Genomic DNA, 17,076 nt, shown 5'->3' on the forward strand with positions numbered 1-17,076 from the left:
TGGTGGAATTCAGGCCGAGTGCTTGCAACCGCCTGCACTGATTTTCAGCTCCGCTGCAGCCCTGCAGTCACCAGCGGAGGCAACGGGATGTGGTCAGAGGCAGTCGGCTGACACCAACAACCAGCAGTGAAGATGGGCAGGGTGATTACCTGTTTTTATAACCACATCGCCCCTGTACTCCTCTGAGGTGTCATCACCCTCACCGTGAGCTCCCATTAACCGACTGCTGCTTCCCAATGGCAGGTCTGGGATGGGAACCTGACCACCAGCTCAGCATTCCTGCACCCACCCGACCCTCAGCCCTGTGAGGGTTGGTAACCCCAGTTCTGACATCCCAATGATGAGCAAACTCCAGCAATGGGCTGTGTAGGTAACAGGGTATCAGGCTGAAATACTGCCTGAAACATAACAGCAGATACATTCACACATGAAATGAAATGTTTTCTTGTTCTGTAAAGAAAAATGCCTGCCAGCCACCAGGAGCAACTCAGTACGTAGATGAGAATTAACTGCCTGTCTGGGGCTCTCAAAGGCTTCATCTGCAAAGGAGCTGGAAGCTATAAAAGTGAGCTGAGGGTAATCGTAGCAACATTCATATATATATACAAATATAAACCCCCTGAGTACTCAAAATGCAAATTCTAAGAGGATGTTATTAAATTACAAGGTGGTCTGGTCTGATTAATGCCATCACAAAATTCCTGCACACTTGTCACTTCTAGGCTATGGGTTCAAGGGGTTATTGCCAAGCAGGGGGGAGCATGGCTCCTCCCTGTTTGCAGAGGGGCAGCTCACTGCTGGAGCCATGCACCGGGGGTCTCCAGTGCTGCCTGCACCCACTGCCTGCATCCACTCTGCAGGACCTCAGGTGAGCTCTGGTGGGATTAGCCATGCTCCTCCACTGCGGGCTGGAGCTGGCTCTCTCTATGCAAACCAGAGCTCGTAACCAGCTCTTCCAGGGAAGAGCAAACTCACTGGCACTGCTGGCCAGGAGCCGCCAGTGCCGGGGGCTGCTGGGCAGACAGGCACTACCATGCCCCGCTGCCTCCTCTTGCCAGGCTTCCGGCAGCGGCTGCGTTAACTGGGTCTGTGCATCCATCCCCCCTTGCAGTAAATGGAAAACATAGCCCTGGGTGTTTACATTTGATTCAGGAGCTGGTTTTAATCTCCTTAGGCTGGGAGGAAAACTCATTTAGAGAAGGTACTTATGCTCCCTAAGCAGAAGTTGCAGTTGCAAATGCACTAAGCAGGGAGAGCCTGTTAACTGTCTCGTCCCCAGCATGCTCAGGGCATGCAGGGCAGTGCAGCAGCACCACCACCGAGCACTGGAGTACCTGAAAGGGCACGAAATGGGGCGCTTGGTGGCACAACTGCCCAGAGCCGGCAGCACTCCTGCAGCAGCTCCACTCCTGTACCCACACACCAACCAAAGCTCTGAAACAGGGAGCACCCCTGCCCTCTGACACCGACCTGCCACACAGGATGGCATTACCAGCGACGCAGCACACAGGGGACACCACCAGCAACTTCACAGAATCACAGCCTGCTTTGGGTTGGAACCTCATCCAGTTCCAACCCCTGCCACGGGCAGGGACACCTTCCATTGGAGCAGCTTGCTCCAAGCCCCTGTGTCCAACCTGGCCTTGAGCACTGCCAGGGATGGGGCAGCCACAGCTTCTCTGGGCACCCTGTGCCAGCGCCTCACCTTGGTTTGACCCAAGACACTGAAGAGAAAGGCTCCTTCACAGCCATGACCTCCTCAAACTCACCCGTAGCATGGTGATCATGGAGGGGTCTCGGAGGCGGCCATCCTCATCCTTGAGGTTGTATCCCTCCGGTCTCTTGTCCCGCTCGCTGACTTTCCATAGCTTCACAGTCTTATCTGTGGGCAGGAGAGAGGAAACAGTCACAGCTCGGCAGACCAACACGCCACGGCCACTCAGGATGGTTTCCAACAGTGGAATTCTGCCCTGTTTCTCCCCCTCTCTGACCCCTGTGCTGTGAACACCCTGCAGCCATCCCTGTGGACTCCTGCATGGAGAAGCATCCACCCACCCTGTGCCACAACCCCTGGGGAAGGAATATCTGGGTTTGCTCTGAGTAATGGTGTTTTCCTTCCCCTCTCCTGGCAGGGGCTCCAGCAGTAGTTTGTCATAACTTCCACCAGGTTTCATACACAATCCTGCGATCCATCCTCATTTTCTCCTTTCCATGGCAATTCCAGTAGAGTGCCATTATTGTTGTTTTTATTAACCCACTTTACTTCAGGGGGTTCTATGTGTAATGTTAGTTTAACAGTAAGAACAAAGCAAAACAGCATAACATGGGAGCATTTCTAAAAGAATCATTTTTATAACCTGCTAGCATATGAAACGCCATCCCAAATGGAGAGATAATATCCCTGTTAATCAAAAAACATTTAAAAACTCAATTAACAGAACATTATGCTCTATAATTAATATTCATTGCATTTCAATGATATCCCCCCCAAAATGAGTTTAATAAGTTTTTGAATTTTATTACAATGATCAATAGAGTCAATCCTATAACACAAAGTAAGTTGGTTATGGAAGATAATTAGACCCCTCCTTTTCCTCTGAAATAATTAAGTCACATCCATCTTTAGCTGCCATTCATCCCAAGTCATATTCCTGGATCCTCCTGATATTTATCTGACCATAACAAGGAACTGCTGAGCTGAACAGAGCCGTGGCAGCACTGGTACATGCCCAGCAGCTATGTACCGTTGGTGGAGAGCAGGAAATAGGCTGCGTTCTGCTGCGGGAGCCATCGGATCTTGTTGATCTTCTCCTCTATCTCCAGACTCTTCAGGTAATCGAACTCCGGCTCGTGGCTCTGGAAGGTGCTGTAGACATTGTACTCTCCCCTGCGATGGGGCTGGTTTTTGCTCTGCAGGAAGGGCACAGGGAGGGATTTAAAGCACAGGGAGCAGGAGAACATCCTGTGTGGACTATTTGGGTCTCCGAGGTTTGTTAAGTGACAGCGAGAGCCTGGTCATGGTGAGGCAACACAGATCTGAAAGCCAAAGGCATGGCCTCTCCTGTCCATGAACGGAGCAGGAAGGGAGCGGGAACAGAGGGAACCACTGCCAGCACACCACCTGCATGGGATAAGCAGCGTCTGCCCCATGGGGGCACAAATACAACATAGCTGTTCGCTACGGATGGACTCTCCCGGCATGCTCAAATGCACCAGAGACCCACAACCCGAGCAGAGGGATGCAGGCAATGCAACATGGCTTTGGAGGGTGTTTTACAGGATGGAAGCTGGACCTGCTTATGTTAACAGTCACTTTTCAGTTTGGAGTCTGCCAGGAGACATCTGAGGTTGGGAGTGACACAGATGGATTAGGAAACAGCAGGAAGCTTCTCTTAAGAGGATGAAATGGGCATTTTGCATTCACTGGCACTTACCTCCTGCTCACGTTGAAATATTACAACACGGCCCCCCTTGTCCCCTGTTGCTAGTAGTTCTCCAGTGTGGTTAAATTCGACTGTGGAGATGATGTCAGCTGGAAAGAAGACAAAGACAATTTAAGTAAGCACAGACTGGCTTTCACAGGCGTCTAGGAAGCACCATTCCTTGTTCAGCCACACGCCCTGACAGCACTTCATTCCTTGCAGGATCTCCATAAATCCCCATTTTTCTGTTGTCTATGATAATAACCATGGCCTCAGCATCTTGCTGCCAGGAGCCAAGACCTGCTCAGCAGGGACTGGGCAGGGACTGGTGCTGGATGCAGAAGGGGGAGAATGCAGGGGCTGGTAACTTGTACCCACTTTGATCCACAGTGTTTACCCCTGGGAGCTGCTCGTGGTGGGATTCATTTGGGCCGGTTTTAGGAGCGTGTCAGGGGTTAATTCCACGATAATTGCTGCCCAAGCGGTGTCAGCGCTGCCTGGGGGCAGCTTCAGCAGCCGGGGCAGGGGAGATGCGCTCTGCTCACAGCCAGCTCGCTCCTGCTCCTGCCGCAGCCGCCGGCAGCGCTCCCGTCCCTTTCCCCCCTTCATTCCTGCCGCCCACCAGCACAAGAGGGTTGCCAGGACACCAGCACCGCCGGCACTGGCACCCCGGAGCCCTCGGATCACAGCACTGATTCCTCTTGCTTATTAGCTCTGTCACGTGCCAGCAGAGAACCAGGTAACCTGAATTGTCCCTTCTCCCTCCTGTGGTCTCTATCCCTCTTGGATACGTACTGGAAAGTTACCAAAGCAGATGAGAAAAGATTCAGTTCAGAGACTGGCACAGCCTGGCAGCTGCCGAGAGCACTCCTGAGGGCCTGGCTCCAGGATGTCAGCCAAGCACCCACCAAACGCATGCCCTGTGCCATGGCAGATCCCAGACCAGGAATCTCAGAGGCCCTTCCATGCCACAGAGCAGCACAACCTCCACCCCAGGATGGTGCCTCAGCTGTGCTGGTTACTCCAGCAGGTCTGCGGATCAGAACAGCCCCTGCGGCAGCTAGAGCGCAGCAGCGACCTCATCTTAAGATACCACTGGCCACCAACACACACCACTGCCCACCGACACACACCGCTGCCCACCGACACACACCGCTGCCCACCGACACACACCGCTGCCCACCGACACACACCGCTGCCCACCAACACACACCGCTGCCCACCAACACACACCGCTGCTCACCAACACACACCGCTGCCCACCAACACACACCACTGCCCACCAACACACACCGCTGCTCACCAACACACACCGCTGCCCACCAACACACACCGCTGCTCACCGGTGCACCGCTCTTCATGGTACATATATATCTGGTTTGCACTATTTAACCTTCTCCATCACCTGCTGTTGCTTTCAGGTCATTCAGCTGCCAATGAACTGGAAATAGCTGTCCATGCTGCAATGAGGCATCTGTCAGACAGCGACAGCACCTCCTGCATCGCCCAGTCAAGGGATCACAGAGCCAGGCACCACCAGCATCCTGGTGCCACCCCAGCCCCACCACCCACTCACTGCTCCTGCGGGGAAGGGGATGCAGGCCCACTGACCTAGACTGGCTACTGGATCATGCCCACGTGGGTTTCAGACAAGATAACAACAGAGCCTGACTGACAACATGCTGGCAGACCTCAAAAACTTTTCACAATTAGAAATACCTCTTGTAAGGGGAGTTATTCAACCCAACCCAAAACCCACCACTGCCAGCAGGACTCCCCCAGCACCCATCTCCACTCAAGAGCTGGGCTCCAGCTCTTCTTACTAGCACTGGGTAGGCAAACATCCCCAAGGGGTGGAACGGGAGTCTCTGAGAGGTGCCCATCCTGGTGGCACCAATCCCTTGCAGAGAGGTCTCTGAACAAACTTGCCCCCCCAGCACAGGCCGGTCCCAGGCTGTGCCGCTCGCCCCAGCCCTGCGCTGGGGACCCACAACAGGGTTGTTGTTAATTAAAATCCACTCGCATTGACACAACCAGTAACTTATGTCTGCTGCTCCCGAGGTTCCTGCAGCAGTTTTGTGACAACAGAGAGGAAAAAAGCTCATCTCCTGGTTTTGCTTTTCCATTTCCTTCATCACCTCCTACACGCTCAGTGCCCCGAATGCGGGAATTTAGAGAAAGCTGTTTCCATGGAGACGCTCCCCGCTCATCCTCATCCTCCCTCCGCAGCGCCCGTGATCCTTCATGCTTCCACACTAAAAATACCGACACCAGGATTTGATTTCCGCTGTAGCGATACAGTTGTATCAGAAAAATAGGAATTTATAATCCACACGCACACATCCCTCCGGGTGTGCAGGAAGGTGTGATCCCCACCAGGAGAAGGAGAACAAACCCACTATCAAAAAGAGAGAAGAGAAACCACGGGAGCTGCATCCGGTGTGAAACCTGCACCCCTAGAGCAGCCCAACTCAGAGCAGGGAGCTGCCCACACTGCTGCCCCTTTCCTTGTGCCCACCAAGGCCAGGTGCTCTGCCCCTGTTTCCGGGACGTCCCCACTCCTGGAGTATCCCAGGCACCTCACCATTGCTCCCACAGCATCCCAGGCACCCCATGCCCACTCCCGTCACATCAGTGGCTGGCACAGGGCAGCGGCTCTCGTCTGGCACAGTCCAGGACAGGCCATGTGCCCTGTCTCAGCTGCGTGGAGCTCTGCTCTCTCTTCTCTCTTCATGTGTTTGTGTATCTACAGACAATGCCCTTGTGCAGGATGGGAACAGCAGCTTTCCTCAAGTTAAGTGTGACCAAGAGGCCCCACTCAGTCCTGACATGAGACAGAGCACGGGGAACGTTACACCCCTCGTTCTGCTCTGGACCCAGCCCTGATGCTCCCCAAGACCTGCAATTTCCTGTAATGGAGCACATTCTGCAAGCCTGGGTGTCCAGGACAGAGGAGCAAGAAGGACCCGACCACTGCAGCCTCTCCCTGCATCTCCCTCCCATCTGGCCACTTCCCCAGCCGGATGGTCTCCTGTGGGGTGGGCAGCCCATGGCCCCGTACCCACACACTGGCCCAGGAGCTGTGCACATGGCACTGTCAGGACAATTCCTTCCCTGATTCCTCAGGGGTGCAGCTCTGCAGTGCTCAGGGGGCTCCAGACCCCCCAGAGCAGCAGCTTATCCCGGCACTGCCGTGCTCCTGCCAGCACAGCCCTGGGAAGGGGCTCATGCTCACGGCACGGCTCCCGCTGCCCTGCTCTTGTCATCATGTGTGTAAGTCACGCAGTGGATGGCACCACACACAAAGCCTCCAACTCTGCAGATGAGAGTAAATTGGGAAGCACCGTAAATAACAGCAAACCAGGCTGCCAAATGAAGGAGGATTTAGATCATTCAAATCCCAGGCTCCGAGTTGTCAAATCCAGTTTAATGCTGATAAGTGTGGGATAACAGCTCCCTGCAACTACAGCTCTCCTCTCCCCCATGTCAGTGTCTTGAAGAGAGCGAGGGCACAGGGGGATGTGCTGGGTGGGGAGGGCACTGTGGCACAGCCTGCTGCTGATGGAGAAAGCAAATGGGACACCAGCGGGGAACTGGGGAACAAAATCAACACCTGCAGAGGAAACCGTTCAGGTGGATGAAGAAAACACAAGGAGGTCACGAAGAATTGGTGGGCCTGGGGAGGGAAATGAAGGACACAGCCACGTCTGGCACCGTGAGAGCCACCAGCCCCACCATGGGCCCTCTGCGGGCGTCTCAGTGCAGCAAAGCTCCATCTCTGCATCCACCCCTCATGGCCGGGCGTGGGCCCTGAGCTCAGGAAGGGGATTTGAGAGCACAAACCTTCAAGTGTCCACAGAATAACGCAGCACAGCCGGAGGAGGAGCCAGTTCCAAAGCCAGGGACAGCCTCTGGGTCCCACACTGCTCAGGAACTGTGAGACCCTGCATTTCACTGGGTAAAAGAGATACCCCCGCTCTCCCTTTCTGCCTGCATCTCTTAAAAATGAAAGAGATAGCATGGGGGGGGGGTGTTAATAACCCTGAAACACACACACTGTCATCAACGAGGAACTTACACTGAATGTCAGAGCCTTAAATGAAGCCTTGCAGGGTTTTGATGGGGAGTTGTGAAGATGTCAGCGTGCAGGCTTGAACACTGAAAAGTACTTGAAAGGAGCCATGACCTGCTCTTGCTTTTGTTAACTTACAACAGAAGAAACCCCAAACCCAACCAGCAAACAACCCAAACCCAGTCCCAGATGCAAACAGGCCAACCCTGCCTGCCTGTGGTGGGCACTAACTGGCCACCAGAGGATGCTTCTGGGGCCAGTCCTGATTCACACACAGGGGGACCTGTGCCCCAGGAGGGCACCTGAGGAGTCATCCTGGGCACTTCAGGGACCTGGGATCCCTCCAGGTTCACGCTGGGAGCTCCCAGGACATCTTGCAAACACCCTCCACAAAACGAAGCACTCAGGAGCTCCGCGGTGGAGCCAGAACTCCCGATCCCATCCCAGCAGGCAGAGCATAAACCTCATCCAAGGACCTAGATGCACCTTTCTTCCCTGCCTGTGAAACCTGGAGCGAGCAACCAAACCAAGGAGGACTTTGGGACACTCAGCTACAGAAAAGATAGGCGGAAGAGGGAAGCCTGGGCAAGGTGACGGGGCTGGAAGGGGACAGGGAAATGCCACCCCAGTTCCACCAGAATGGGCAAGGCACAGCTCCCAGGGTGACACTGGGCTGAGCCCAGGACATCAATCCTCCCTTAAACCGTGTCGTCCATAGCGGTGGGGGGGAAGAGGACAGCAGAGATTAAGCTGGGATCTAATGGCATGCAAAACCAGACATGATTGACCTGCATTGATTTTTCCCTGCTGAGGTGAATGATAGCCTGGCAAACCAAAATCAATTCCACTGCATTAAGCCCAGCAAGGACCTGTGATCATCAGCAAAACATCCTGAAACACCATTGCTTGCTGACACCATGAAGTGCTGCATGGCACGGCACAGCATGACATAGCATGGCACAGCACAGTAAAGCAGGGCATGGCACAGCACAGCACCTTCCCAGCCCCTCCATCCCAGCTGGGTTGGGGCTGCAGCCACAGAGGGCCGATGAGTTTTGCAGAACACCATGAGCACCTCCAGGCCCTGGGGAAAGCCCAGGCCTATTCTTCTGCCCCATCCTGATCTGTATTGTCTGCAGGGATCAGCTGGAGTCACAGCTCCCAGTGACAGCTCCCAGCAAGCGAGTGCTCCTGGGGCAGGATGGTCCAGCCTGTGCTGCGGGGACCAGCTCTGGACCCCATGGAGACCCCAGCCGAGCAGTGGGTTGGGGCAGGACACACACATCCTTTTGTCAAGGGACTCAGAGGCACACAGGACAGAAAACTCCACGATGTGGCTGACTTGGGCTTAGGAATAGTAACAGAAAATCCAAGTCTGCAGCAAAAACACGCTCTTGAAATAAATTAGACTTCGCAAAAAGCACCTGAGCATCGATCGAGTCCACTCCATCCTGTCCACACCATCACCCTAAAACACACTAAGGATGTCTACAAACCTCGGGCTCTGCACCAGGTTTGCCACGAGATTGTCTGGGCACTTCCCTCTCATGGGCATAAAGGAATAAGCAACCCAGAAACAGCCTGGTTTGCAAAAGCCTTCCCAAAACCTGTAGTTTCCAATGACACCACTGGTTGCTGAGATCTGAAGAGCTGGCACAGGAAACGCAATTCACAGATATGAACAATACCCACCTCTTTGTATTAAAAAGACCTTTATCTTCAGCAGGAATGCAGACTGCTGTTCTGGCGAGATCAGCATCGTGGTGATCACAACAGGAGCCAGCTCTGACCAGCAGACATACACGTGTTCTCAGGTTGTTGCCTTGCACACCCAGGAAACCCCACTGCATGGACACCACTGTTAAATTACTGTGACAGCAAAAGGGTCGGTGCAGCACCAGGAGGGATGCCTTGCCAAAGCGCTCAGCATGCCACGTGTTCTGTCTTTCTGGTCATCCTGCTGAAGCCATCTGTTTGCTTATGAGCAAAACCCATTGGTTTTTTCACATTCTAATTAGAAGTACCCAAACGTCGGCTGCGCGAGCGCGGTTTGGAAGCAGTGAGCTTTCCCCTCATGTACAGCAGCTGCTTTCAGCTCAGCACCAAAACTTGTTACCGTCTGGCACTGATGTCATCCTGTGTCTCATTATTCCAGGTTGGTGCTCCTGGAACAAGCTGAACACAGCAGCACAGCACCCAGTGACCACCCCAGGGATTTGCTCCAGCTATGAACTGGAGACTACAGCCTCTCGTCAGGTACAGCCCCAAGATATTCCCTCTCTAAAGGTGAAAAGTCATAATGAGGGTGACACCTTAGAATGTATCTTAGAGAGAGAATACAGTAAACCCCAATGTGGGAAGAGGACAGTGCTGCAAGGGGGCCCTTGTGCAAACAGGGTGGACCCATTGCAGAGTTTCCATGAAGACACCCAAGAACAGGAGCACCGCCGGCACCCGGCGAGGCAGCTGGAGGAGAAACACCACTGTGAGACAGGGGTGGGTCTGGCATGCACTGGGAATGGGAGGAGGCAAACAGGGAATACAGCCAGCAGAAGATAAAATACCTTCAGCATAGAGCATCTGAGCGCTCTCAGCCAACACTCACCTATATAGAAAGCATGCATGGGGGTCAGGGACTTCAGAGAGTGAAAGAACGTGCTTAATATTAATGGGCTTGCTCAGCCTGGAAAAGAGAAGACTCCTTAAGGGCAGACCTTAGAGCAGCTCCAGTCCCTAAAGGGACTGCAAGAAACCTGGAGAGGGGCTTTGGACAAGGGCCTGTAGGGACAGGCCAAGGGGAATGGCTTGAACCTGCCCGAGGGGAGACTGAGCTGAGCTCTTAGGCAGAAGCTCTTCCCTGTGAGGGTGCTGAGGCGCTGGCACAGGGTGCCCAGAGAAGCTGTGGCTGCCCCATCCCTGGCAGTGCTCAAGGCCAGGTTGGACACAGGGGCTTGGAGCAAGCTGCTCCAGTGGAAGGGGTCCCTGCCTGTGGCAGGGGTTGGAGCTGGAGCAGCTTTAAGGTCCCTACAACCCAAATCAGTCTGGGATTCTGTGATTCTATGAATATCCCAATTCTATATTTAGGGGAAAGTAAACACACTACAGCTACATACAGACAGTCCCTGGCATTTGTTGTAGAGATCTGAATTTAATCAGCTAAAGACAGCTTAATCCAACATCTGGGCTCTGTCAAGCAGGGAGACATCACAACAAGATTTCTTTCCTGGTGGGTGCAGTGGTGCCGGGGATGCTGCCCAAGGGATGGGGCTGTCCCTGCTCCCCCGTGGGGGGAACACTTCCCGTTCTTGTGCAGGACACTGTGCGGGTGGCAGACACTGGGATCTGTCACTGCCGTGACTCCCGCATCTGTGCCACAAACCCCTGCAAGCAGGGCAAAAACACACCTTAACCCAGGACACCTTGACAGAGCCCTTGCACGGGGCCAGTCCACAACACACATTGTGTCTGCTCCACTTAAAGCTCATCATAAGCTCGATTTTCTGCCTACTTTAACACTGCTTCTAAGGGAAGCTGGATGTCTGCGCCATCACTTCCAATCTGCCCCTGGAAGCTTGTCTCAAGACATTTTCCACGCAGTATTTTAATTAAACTTCCTTTCTTTCAGTTCAGTGTTAGGTTCATTAAGTGATGTTCTGAGCCAGTGAAATGAATTGCTTAAAAGTAATTTGTGCAGCAGCTGAAGGAGGAGATTACAGCTATAAATGAGCCCATCCCTGAGCCGTGCGTTTTTGCTGGTACCAGTTTGCAGCGTGCGGATGTGCATTTCTGTACCTCAGCACCACCTGATGCGACGGCTCAGAAAACGCAATGGGCACCAGCCTCTGCAAAGTCCTGCCCAGTTCCAACGGGGAACAGATGCCATTGTGGTGCTACTGCCCCAGCACCTCCAGGCAGAGCTGAGCCTGTGCTGCCTGGGAGCAGAAAGCCCTCACACATCAATTGAGCTGCTTCACCCAGGAGACAGCCCATGATTTGTCTCAGTAAGAACACATTCTGCCCTTGCTGGTAACTGAGAGAGAGTATAAAAATATTTGGTTTAGAAACTGCAAGTGCAAATAACAAATATTTCCTTTGGAAACCACCAAGGAATCCCATGTACACACCCGGCTGTGCTTAAGTAAGGCTTAAGTAAGTGTGCTTAAGTAAGTAACATACTGCAGGAATACCTCCTCCTGCCTGCCCAGGAAAGAAATAACCTTGCTTACTTCCCTGAGCGATAAATCACTGCTCAATCCATGTCTGAAATAGAGAGGTCATGGTCGTCCTATTTTTAGGATCTGCTAGGTTGTGATAACAAGAATTCATCTTTAGCATGGGAGAACTAATACCTTTAAGCTGAAAGATGTCCACAGTCAGATCCCAGCTAGGCTGCTAATCATCACCATCATCGACAAGAAACACATACAGCAGAACACTGGAGGACCCCTATACAAGACAAGAGGCACCCGCTGGTCACTCTCTGGCAAAGCCTTTTCATTAGCACAAACCAGTCTGGTCATTTTGACTCAGTTTAGTGAGCAGCAGCCAGGATTTCAGGGATGTGAAGAGGAAGGATCCTCAGAGCGCTCCGAGTTCTCCTGATTCTCTGCTGACGTGCATGAGAACTGAGCTGGGCTGCGGGCGGGAGGTGCTGCGTGAGCAGTGCCCCCCTGCATGGGACCTGAGCCCCCACCACCGCCCTGCAGCACCAAGGTCCCCTTGGCTCCTTGTGCACTTGAGGCTATCCCAGCACAAACGTGCTCGGGTCCATTCTCCAGGTGAGCAGCCCAGACCGGCTCCTCCGTGCAGAGTGAACCAGCTCAGGATCCTGCCCCCCAGCCCGCTGTTCTGTCCACACTGGCAAATTCCATCGCAGGGCCCCTGCTTTTCATCTCTAATTCATCATTCCACCATGGGGCTTGTCCCCTTGGAAGGACAATTTAGTTGGATTTAGTTTAATCTATCTTTCCTGGGAAAGAGCAGACAAACCTTGCCTGTTATCAGGGAATAACCTGTGGGATGTAATACGCTTCCAAACGGAAGCACGGATATTCATTAGATCGAATGAAAAGCCTCTTCCAGTCAGAGGGGATTTAATTAAGTTGATTCTGACAGGGAATTTGCAGGTCTTTGCTGGGAGCTCTGTTTCTGGTGCCTGTATCACTGACGCTACACACAGTGCTTCCTGAGGCAGCATTAGTACCAAAACATTTTGGACAAAATCACCATGTTGAGACAACGTTGGCGTTGTTCATCCACCATGGATGGAACCAGCACTCGAGATGAAGCTCCTTGTTCCTAGCGAGGTCCTACAGCTAAGGCAGGGGCTCCTGCACCTTTCCTTCACTCCTATGTAACTCCCAAGAGTTAGAGCCTCATCCCAGAGAAGGTGCAGAACAGGTTTTGTCCTGTGCCCACACTGAACACGGATGTGAGTGGTGCTGAGGAGTGTGGCTCCACACTTATCCCAGGGGAACGGTGTGGCACCACGTGCATGAAGATGTTGTACACAAGCCACAACACGAGAGGAGCAGGGTGAGGGTGAAAGCTGGCCCCGACCCTGCAGAAGGGCCATCAAGGCTGCCCCAAGCACCCCCGGTCAGCACCAAACAGACCCAGTTATACAGGAGCCAACAGGCCCACTGAAACCCAGCAGCAATAACCAGTGTGTTCCCTCACAGCCCAGCTTCCAGAAACGATTTCATGGCTTTGCGGATAACCACAACCACCCCTCAGTGAGATGGGAGCTGGGTGCCCCGTCTCTATTCCTCCCTGTGCTGTCAAGGAGAAAGCAGGTTACCAGACGTTACCATGACCTGCCTCATGCTTATCCCAAGACAAGGCACTGGGTGTCCTCCTCCTCATCAGGGATGGAGCACACAGTCAGGGGAGCAGGGAGCAGCATCAGACCCCAGAATGACCACTGCAGCCTAAGTGAGAGCAGGACACCCCACGCTTGACGGGGTCCCCTCCAGCACGCTACAAGGTGAAGAACATGATGATGTGGATGGAGTTCAGTGCTGGGAACCTGCTCCCCACTTCCGTGAAATCTGGGGATTGCTTCATTCCAAATGGGAAGCACAAACTGCACTGTGGGCTGTGAGCACATCTGGGCTCCTCCAGAAGGAAGAAGTGAAAATCCTCATTAACCTGCGGTGCTGGAAGAAGGCCCTGAGCGGGCCACAACCAGGAAATAATAATACTAACCCCCCCGCAATGCTCTGGGGACACGCAGCGATCACAGAGCTGTTGTTTGGCTGGGTTTCACACTTCATTAGCATACGCATAATTTAACAAGCGAACGTGCTGAGGGCTGGCAAGACATAAGAGCCCCTTTCTTGAAACACGAACTGTAAATTGGGACGGCCACAGTTAGATTGGCGTTGTTGTTGTTTTAATCATGATGGAAAAGCAACAGACATCAGTTCTAGACCTTCAGCAGAAGGAACCGATCGCCAGGTACTGAGGACCACGCAGAGAGCTGCTTTGGAAAGGCAGCCTCAACTCTGGAGCAGGGCTGAATGTGGCCCAGAGCACTCAGTTGCACACAGCTGGCAAAGCAGTTTAACACAGAAGCACCCTGCTGCACAGCACCCTACTGCACAGCACCCTGCTGCACATCACCTCGCTGCACATCACCCCACTGCACAGCACTCTGCTGCACATCAACCCACTGCATGTCATCCTGCAAAACATCATCCTACAACACATCATCCACTGCACATCACCCCACTGCACAGCACCCCACTGCACAGCACCCCACTGCACATCAACCCACTGCATGTCATCCTGCAAAACATCATCCTACAACACATCATCCACTGCACAGCACTCTACTGCGCAGCACCCTGCAGCACATCACCCCGCAGCACAGCACCTGCCAGTGCTCCAGGGTGAGGGATAACCTCAAATGTCACTTGTGTGTGAAGTTGCAAAGAGCTGTGCTACCAGCAGCAGGGGAAGGGCCGTCCCCAGGCAACAACTGTGGAAGGGTGGGAGGGCTGCAGCTTGTGCCCTTCAAACAGAGCACCCATGGGTGCTGCTGCTGGGCCTGAGCCACAGGGACAAGGGGCTTGGGATGGGGGAGCTCTCTGGTCACCCTCAAGCATTTTCTTTTCCACTTTATGGCTGAGCAACCCAGCCCTTGTTTATTAACACCTATTTTTAATTCTCTCCCTAGCACGCTGCTTTACCAGCTCCTTTCTCTGGGACCTGGTTTCTCTGTCTTTGATCTGCTAATTGATTTGCATCATCTCCAGCTCCTTTTAGGCTGCTCCCACATGCAATTCACTCCTTCACTGCCTGGTGCACCCCAGCCCCCTTGCAGGGGGGCCCAGCCCATCACAAGCCCTCGGCCGAGGAAGCACACATCCTGCACAGGGCTGCACCAGCATGGCGAGAGCGGGAGGCTCAGCAGAAGGAGACCTAAAGCTAAGGCAGAAGATGGTTCCAACAGTGGAGAAATGAGACTTTTGCAAAGAAATTCAGTCTCTTGCTCCTTTTCCTGCAGTCTGCAGCAGCCACATTTCTAACAGCCGCTCCTGGCTGCAGTTTCTCCATATTTTAACAGATGTTCTGTTTATGAACCTGCAAGAGGATTTAGGACTTACGAATAATGCCATGAGGTATGGGAGATGTTTCTTGATATGATTAACTGATCACAGGCCATTTGTTTTACAACAAAGATGCTCAATGATCCACGCACACTGATTCATCCAGATCCTGCCTATTGTAATGGTTGACATCTCCCTGGTACCCTTCATTTGCATCCACACAAGGATGGGAGGGACACAGACCATGAGAGCAGGTCCCTGATGCTCTCCATGATCATCCATTAGCTAGGGCAGAATCTATTGGTAGGAGACCCGAGACTATGATGAGGGAAAACAGACAACTGGCAAACTAGACTTCCCAAGTAAAGGGCTCTGGTGAAGTCCTACTTTCAGGACACCCCTCATTGCTCTGCTTCCAGGGGCACTGCTGTACATTTCACCCACGTTTCTGATTGTAAATATAATAATATTTGCTGCAAAGATAATAGGCATTGCAAACAAACTAGGGGGAAGCAAGTAACAGTCCTGCCATAGTGCCATAGTGGAACACTCGTGGTGGTGTTTGCAGCTGAAATATGGCTGCACTGAGGCAGCGTGTGAGAGCTGGCAAGTGCATCTCACCCTAAGTACAAGTGGAACTGACAAATCTACTTTAAGCAGCTGATGGCAAGTACCTGGCATCATCCGGGTGACACGTTTGCTTTCCACAGGCACTTAATTTTGATCAGGAAAGGCAAAGGATGGCTACTACAAAAGTTCTTATTTTGACTTTGGCTCTAATAAATGAACAAGAAATGTTATGACTGTGAAAGAATGTTTGGGTTTCTCCATCCAGTGAAGCACAGCAATGCCCACCTGGCACTTCATGTTGTTCTGTTTTGTTTTGCTGCAGTACTTTGAAGATGAACTTAAGAGTACGAGCAAAGCTACAGTGAGGGTAATAAATTATGCAAAACTATTTGTGCTTGGAATGCCAATGCTTTAAGATGATGCAAATAGGCACTTTTTGAACCTCTGCTAAAACCCCAAAGAAGCCCTGGGACCAAACCATATGGTTCACATCAGCTACCCTTAGCAAGCTTAATGCTCCTCCCAGCCAGGAAGGATTTGGTCAATTAGTTTATTAATATGTTTATGCAAACACAGAGAAAAAGAGTTGGGGAAAGTTTTGCTGAGCTCTCTTTGCCCAACTTCTGAGTGCCACAGGGCTGAGACAACCCGTCCACAACCAACAACCCCCATCAGCATCCCACTCGCCAGGCAGAACCGAGGTGCCCATCGGATGGATGGGGCTCCAGTAGAGCTGTGTCATACCAGAGGTCAAAGGGAGCTGGCAAAATGGGCCTTTCTGACCTTGAAATCCTGGAAGCCTTCAGCAGAAAGCTGCCACATCAGTTACAGCTCATTGTTATAATTCCTTAGCTCGGGACAAGCAGTATCTACTTACACTAATTACTTCTGGTTTGGGCACAGACCCTTTATGCCTGGATCAAGGTGCCTGTGAACAGCAGTCTGCCTGCGCAGGCTGTGGGTCAGGTTTTATATGCTCCGAGAAGATTAACTTCATTCCTAGTGAAGAATTTAATTATAGGAGTGATTAGCCAAGGGCTCCCAGTCAATAGAGCTGCAGCAGGGGCTGCACAGGAGCGTGTGCACTCTCCTGTTACATGGGAAGCCCAGGAATGGTGAAACTGCAGCGAAGCTGTTTGGGTTTGAAGTGATACCATCAAGACCTGGATCTCCACAGGCCAATTACAACATGCTGACTCAAGCAACATTCAGCAGGGCTGGGAAGGGGGGAAACCAATAAAAAGACAGCGGGAGGCCGAAATGCCGTTTTAAAATACAGGAATAACATCATTTTATAGGCTTCTTGTTTTCGAATTGCAATGCTAAAAAATCAATGGCTTTTGGAAAGTAAAAGAAACGCGCACAATCATTTGCGGCAAACCCTGCTAGCCAGGAAACAACACTGGCCAATAAACATAAATACTGTATTCCCCATCTTGTGGAGAAGGATGGGACAAAA

The 17,076-nt window shown here is 52.4% G+C and overlaps 1 protein-coding gene across 2 annotated transcripts in view; it reads right to left on the bottom strand.

Annotated features, from left to right (window-relative positions):
* The window catches only part of PPP2R2B (protein phosphatase 2 regulatory subunit Bbeta), a 58,495-nt gene that overhangs the window by 12,289 nt on the left and 29,130 nt on the right, over positions 1–17,076 (bottom strand). For both annotated transcript variants that reach the window (XM_061343970.1, XM_061343971.1), the window contains 3 exons: positions 3,435–3,532; positions 2,745–2,910; positions 1,770–1,882 (listed from right to left, as the gene is read on the bottom strand). In XM_061343970.1, coding sequence (XP_061199954.1) covers positions 1,770–1,882; positions 2,745–2,910; positions 3,435–3,532 — 377 coding nt within the window. The remainder of the gene's footprint in view (positions 1–1,769; positions 1,883–2,744; positions 2,911–3,434; positions 3,533–17,076) is intronic.

The sequence above is a fragment of the Neopsephotus bourkii genome, unplaced genomic scaffold (genome assembly GCF_033783945.1).
Source record: "Neopsephotus bourkii isolate Nb327-2 ecotype Australia unplaced genomic scaffold, CSIRO-AGI_Nbou_v1 NB_1846, whole genome shotgun sequence".
Taxonomy (NCBI): Eukaryota; Metazoa; Chordata; class Aves; order Psittaciformes; family Psittacidae; genus Neopsephotus; species Neopsephotus bourkii.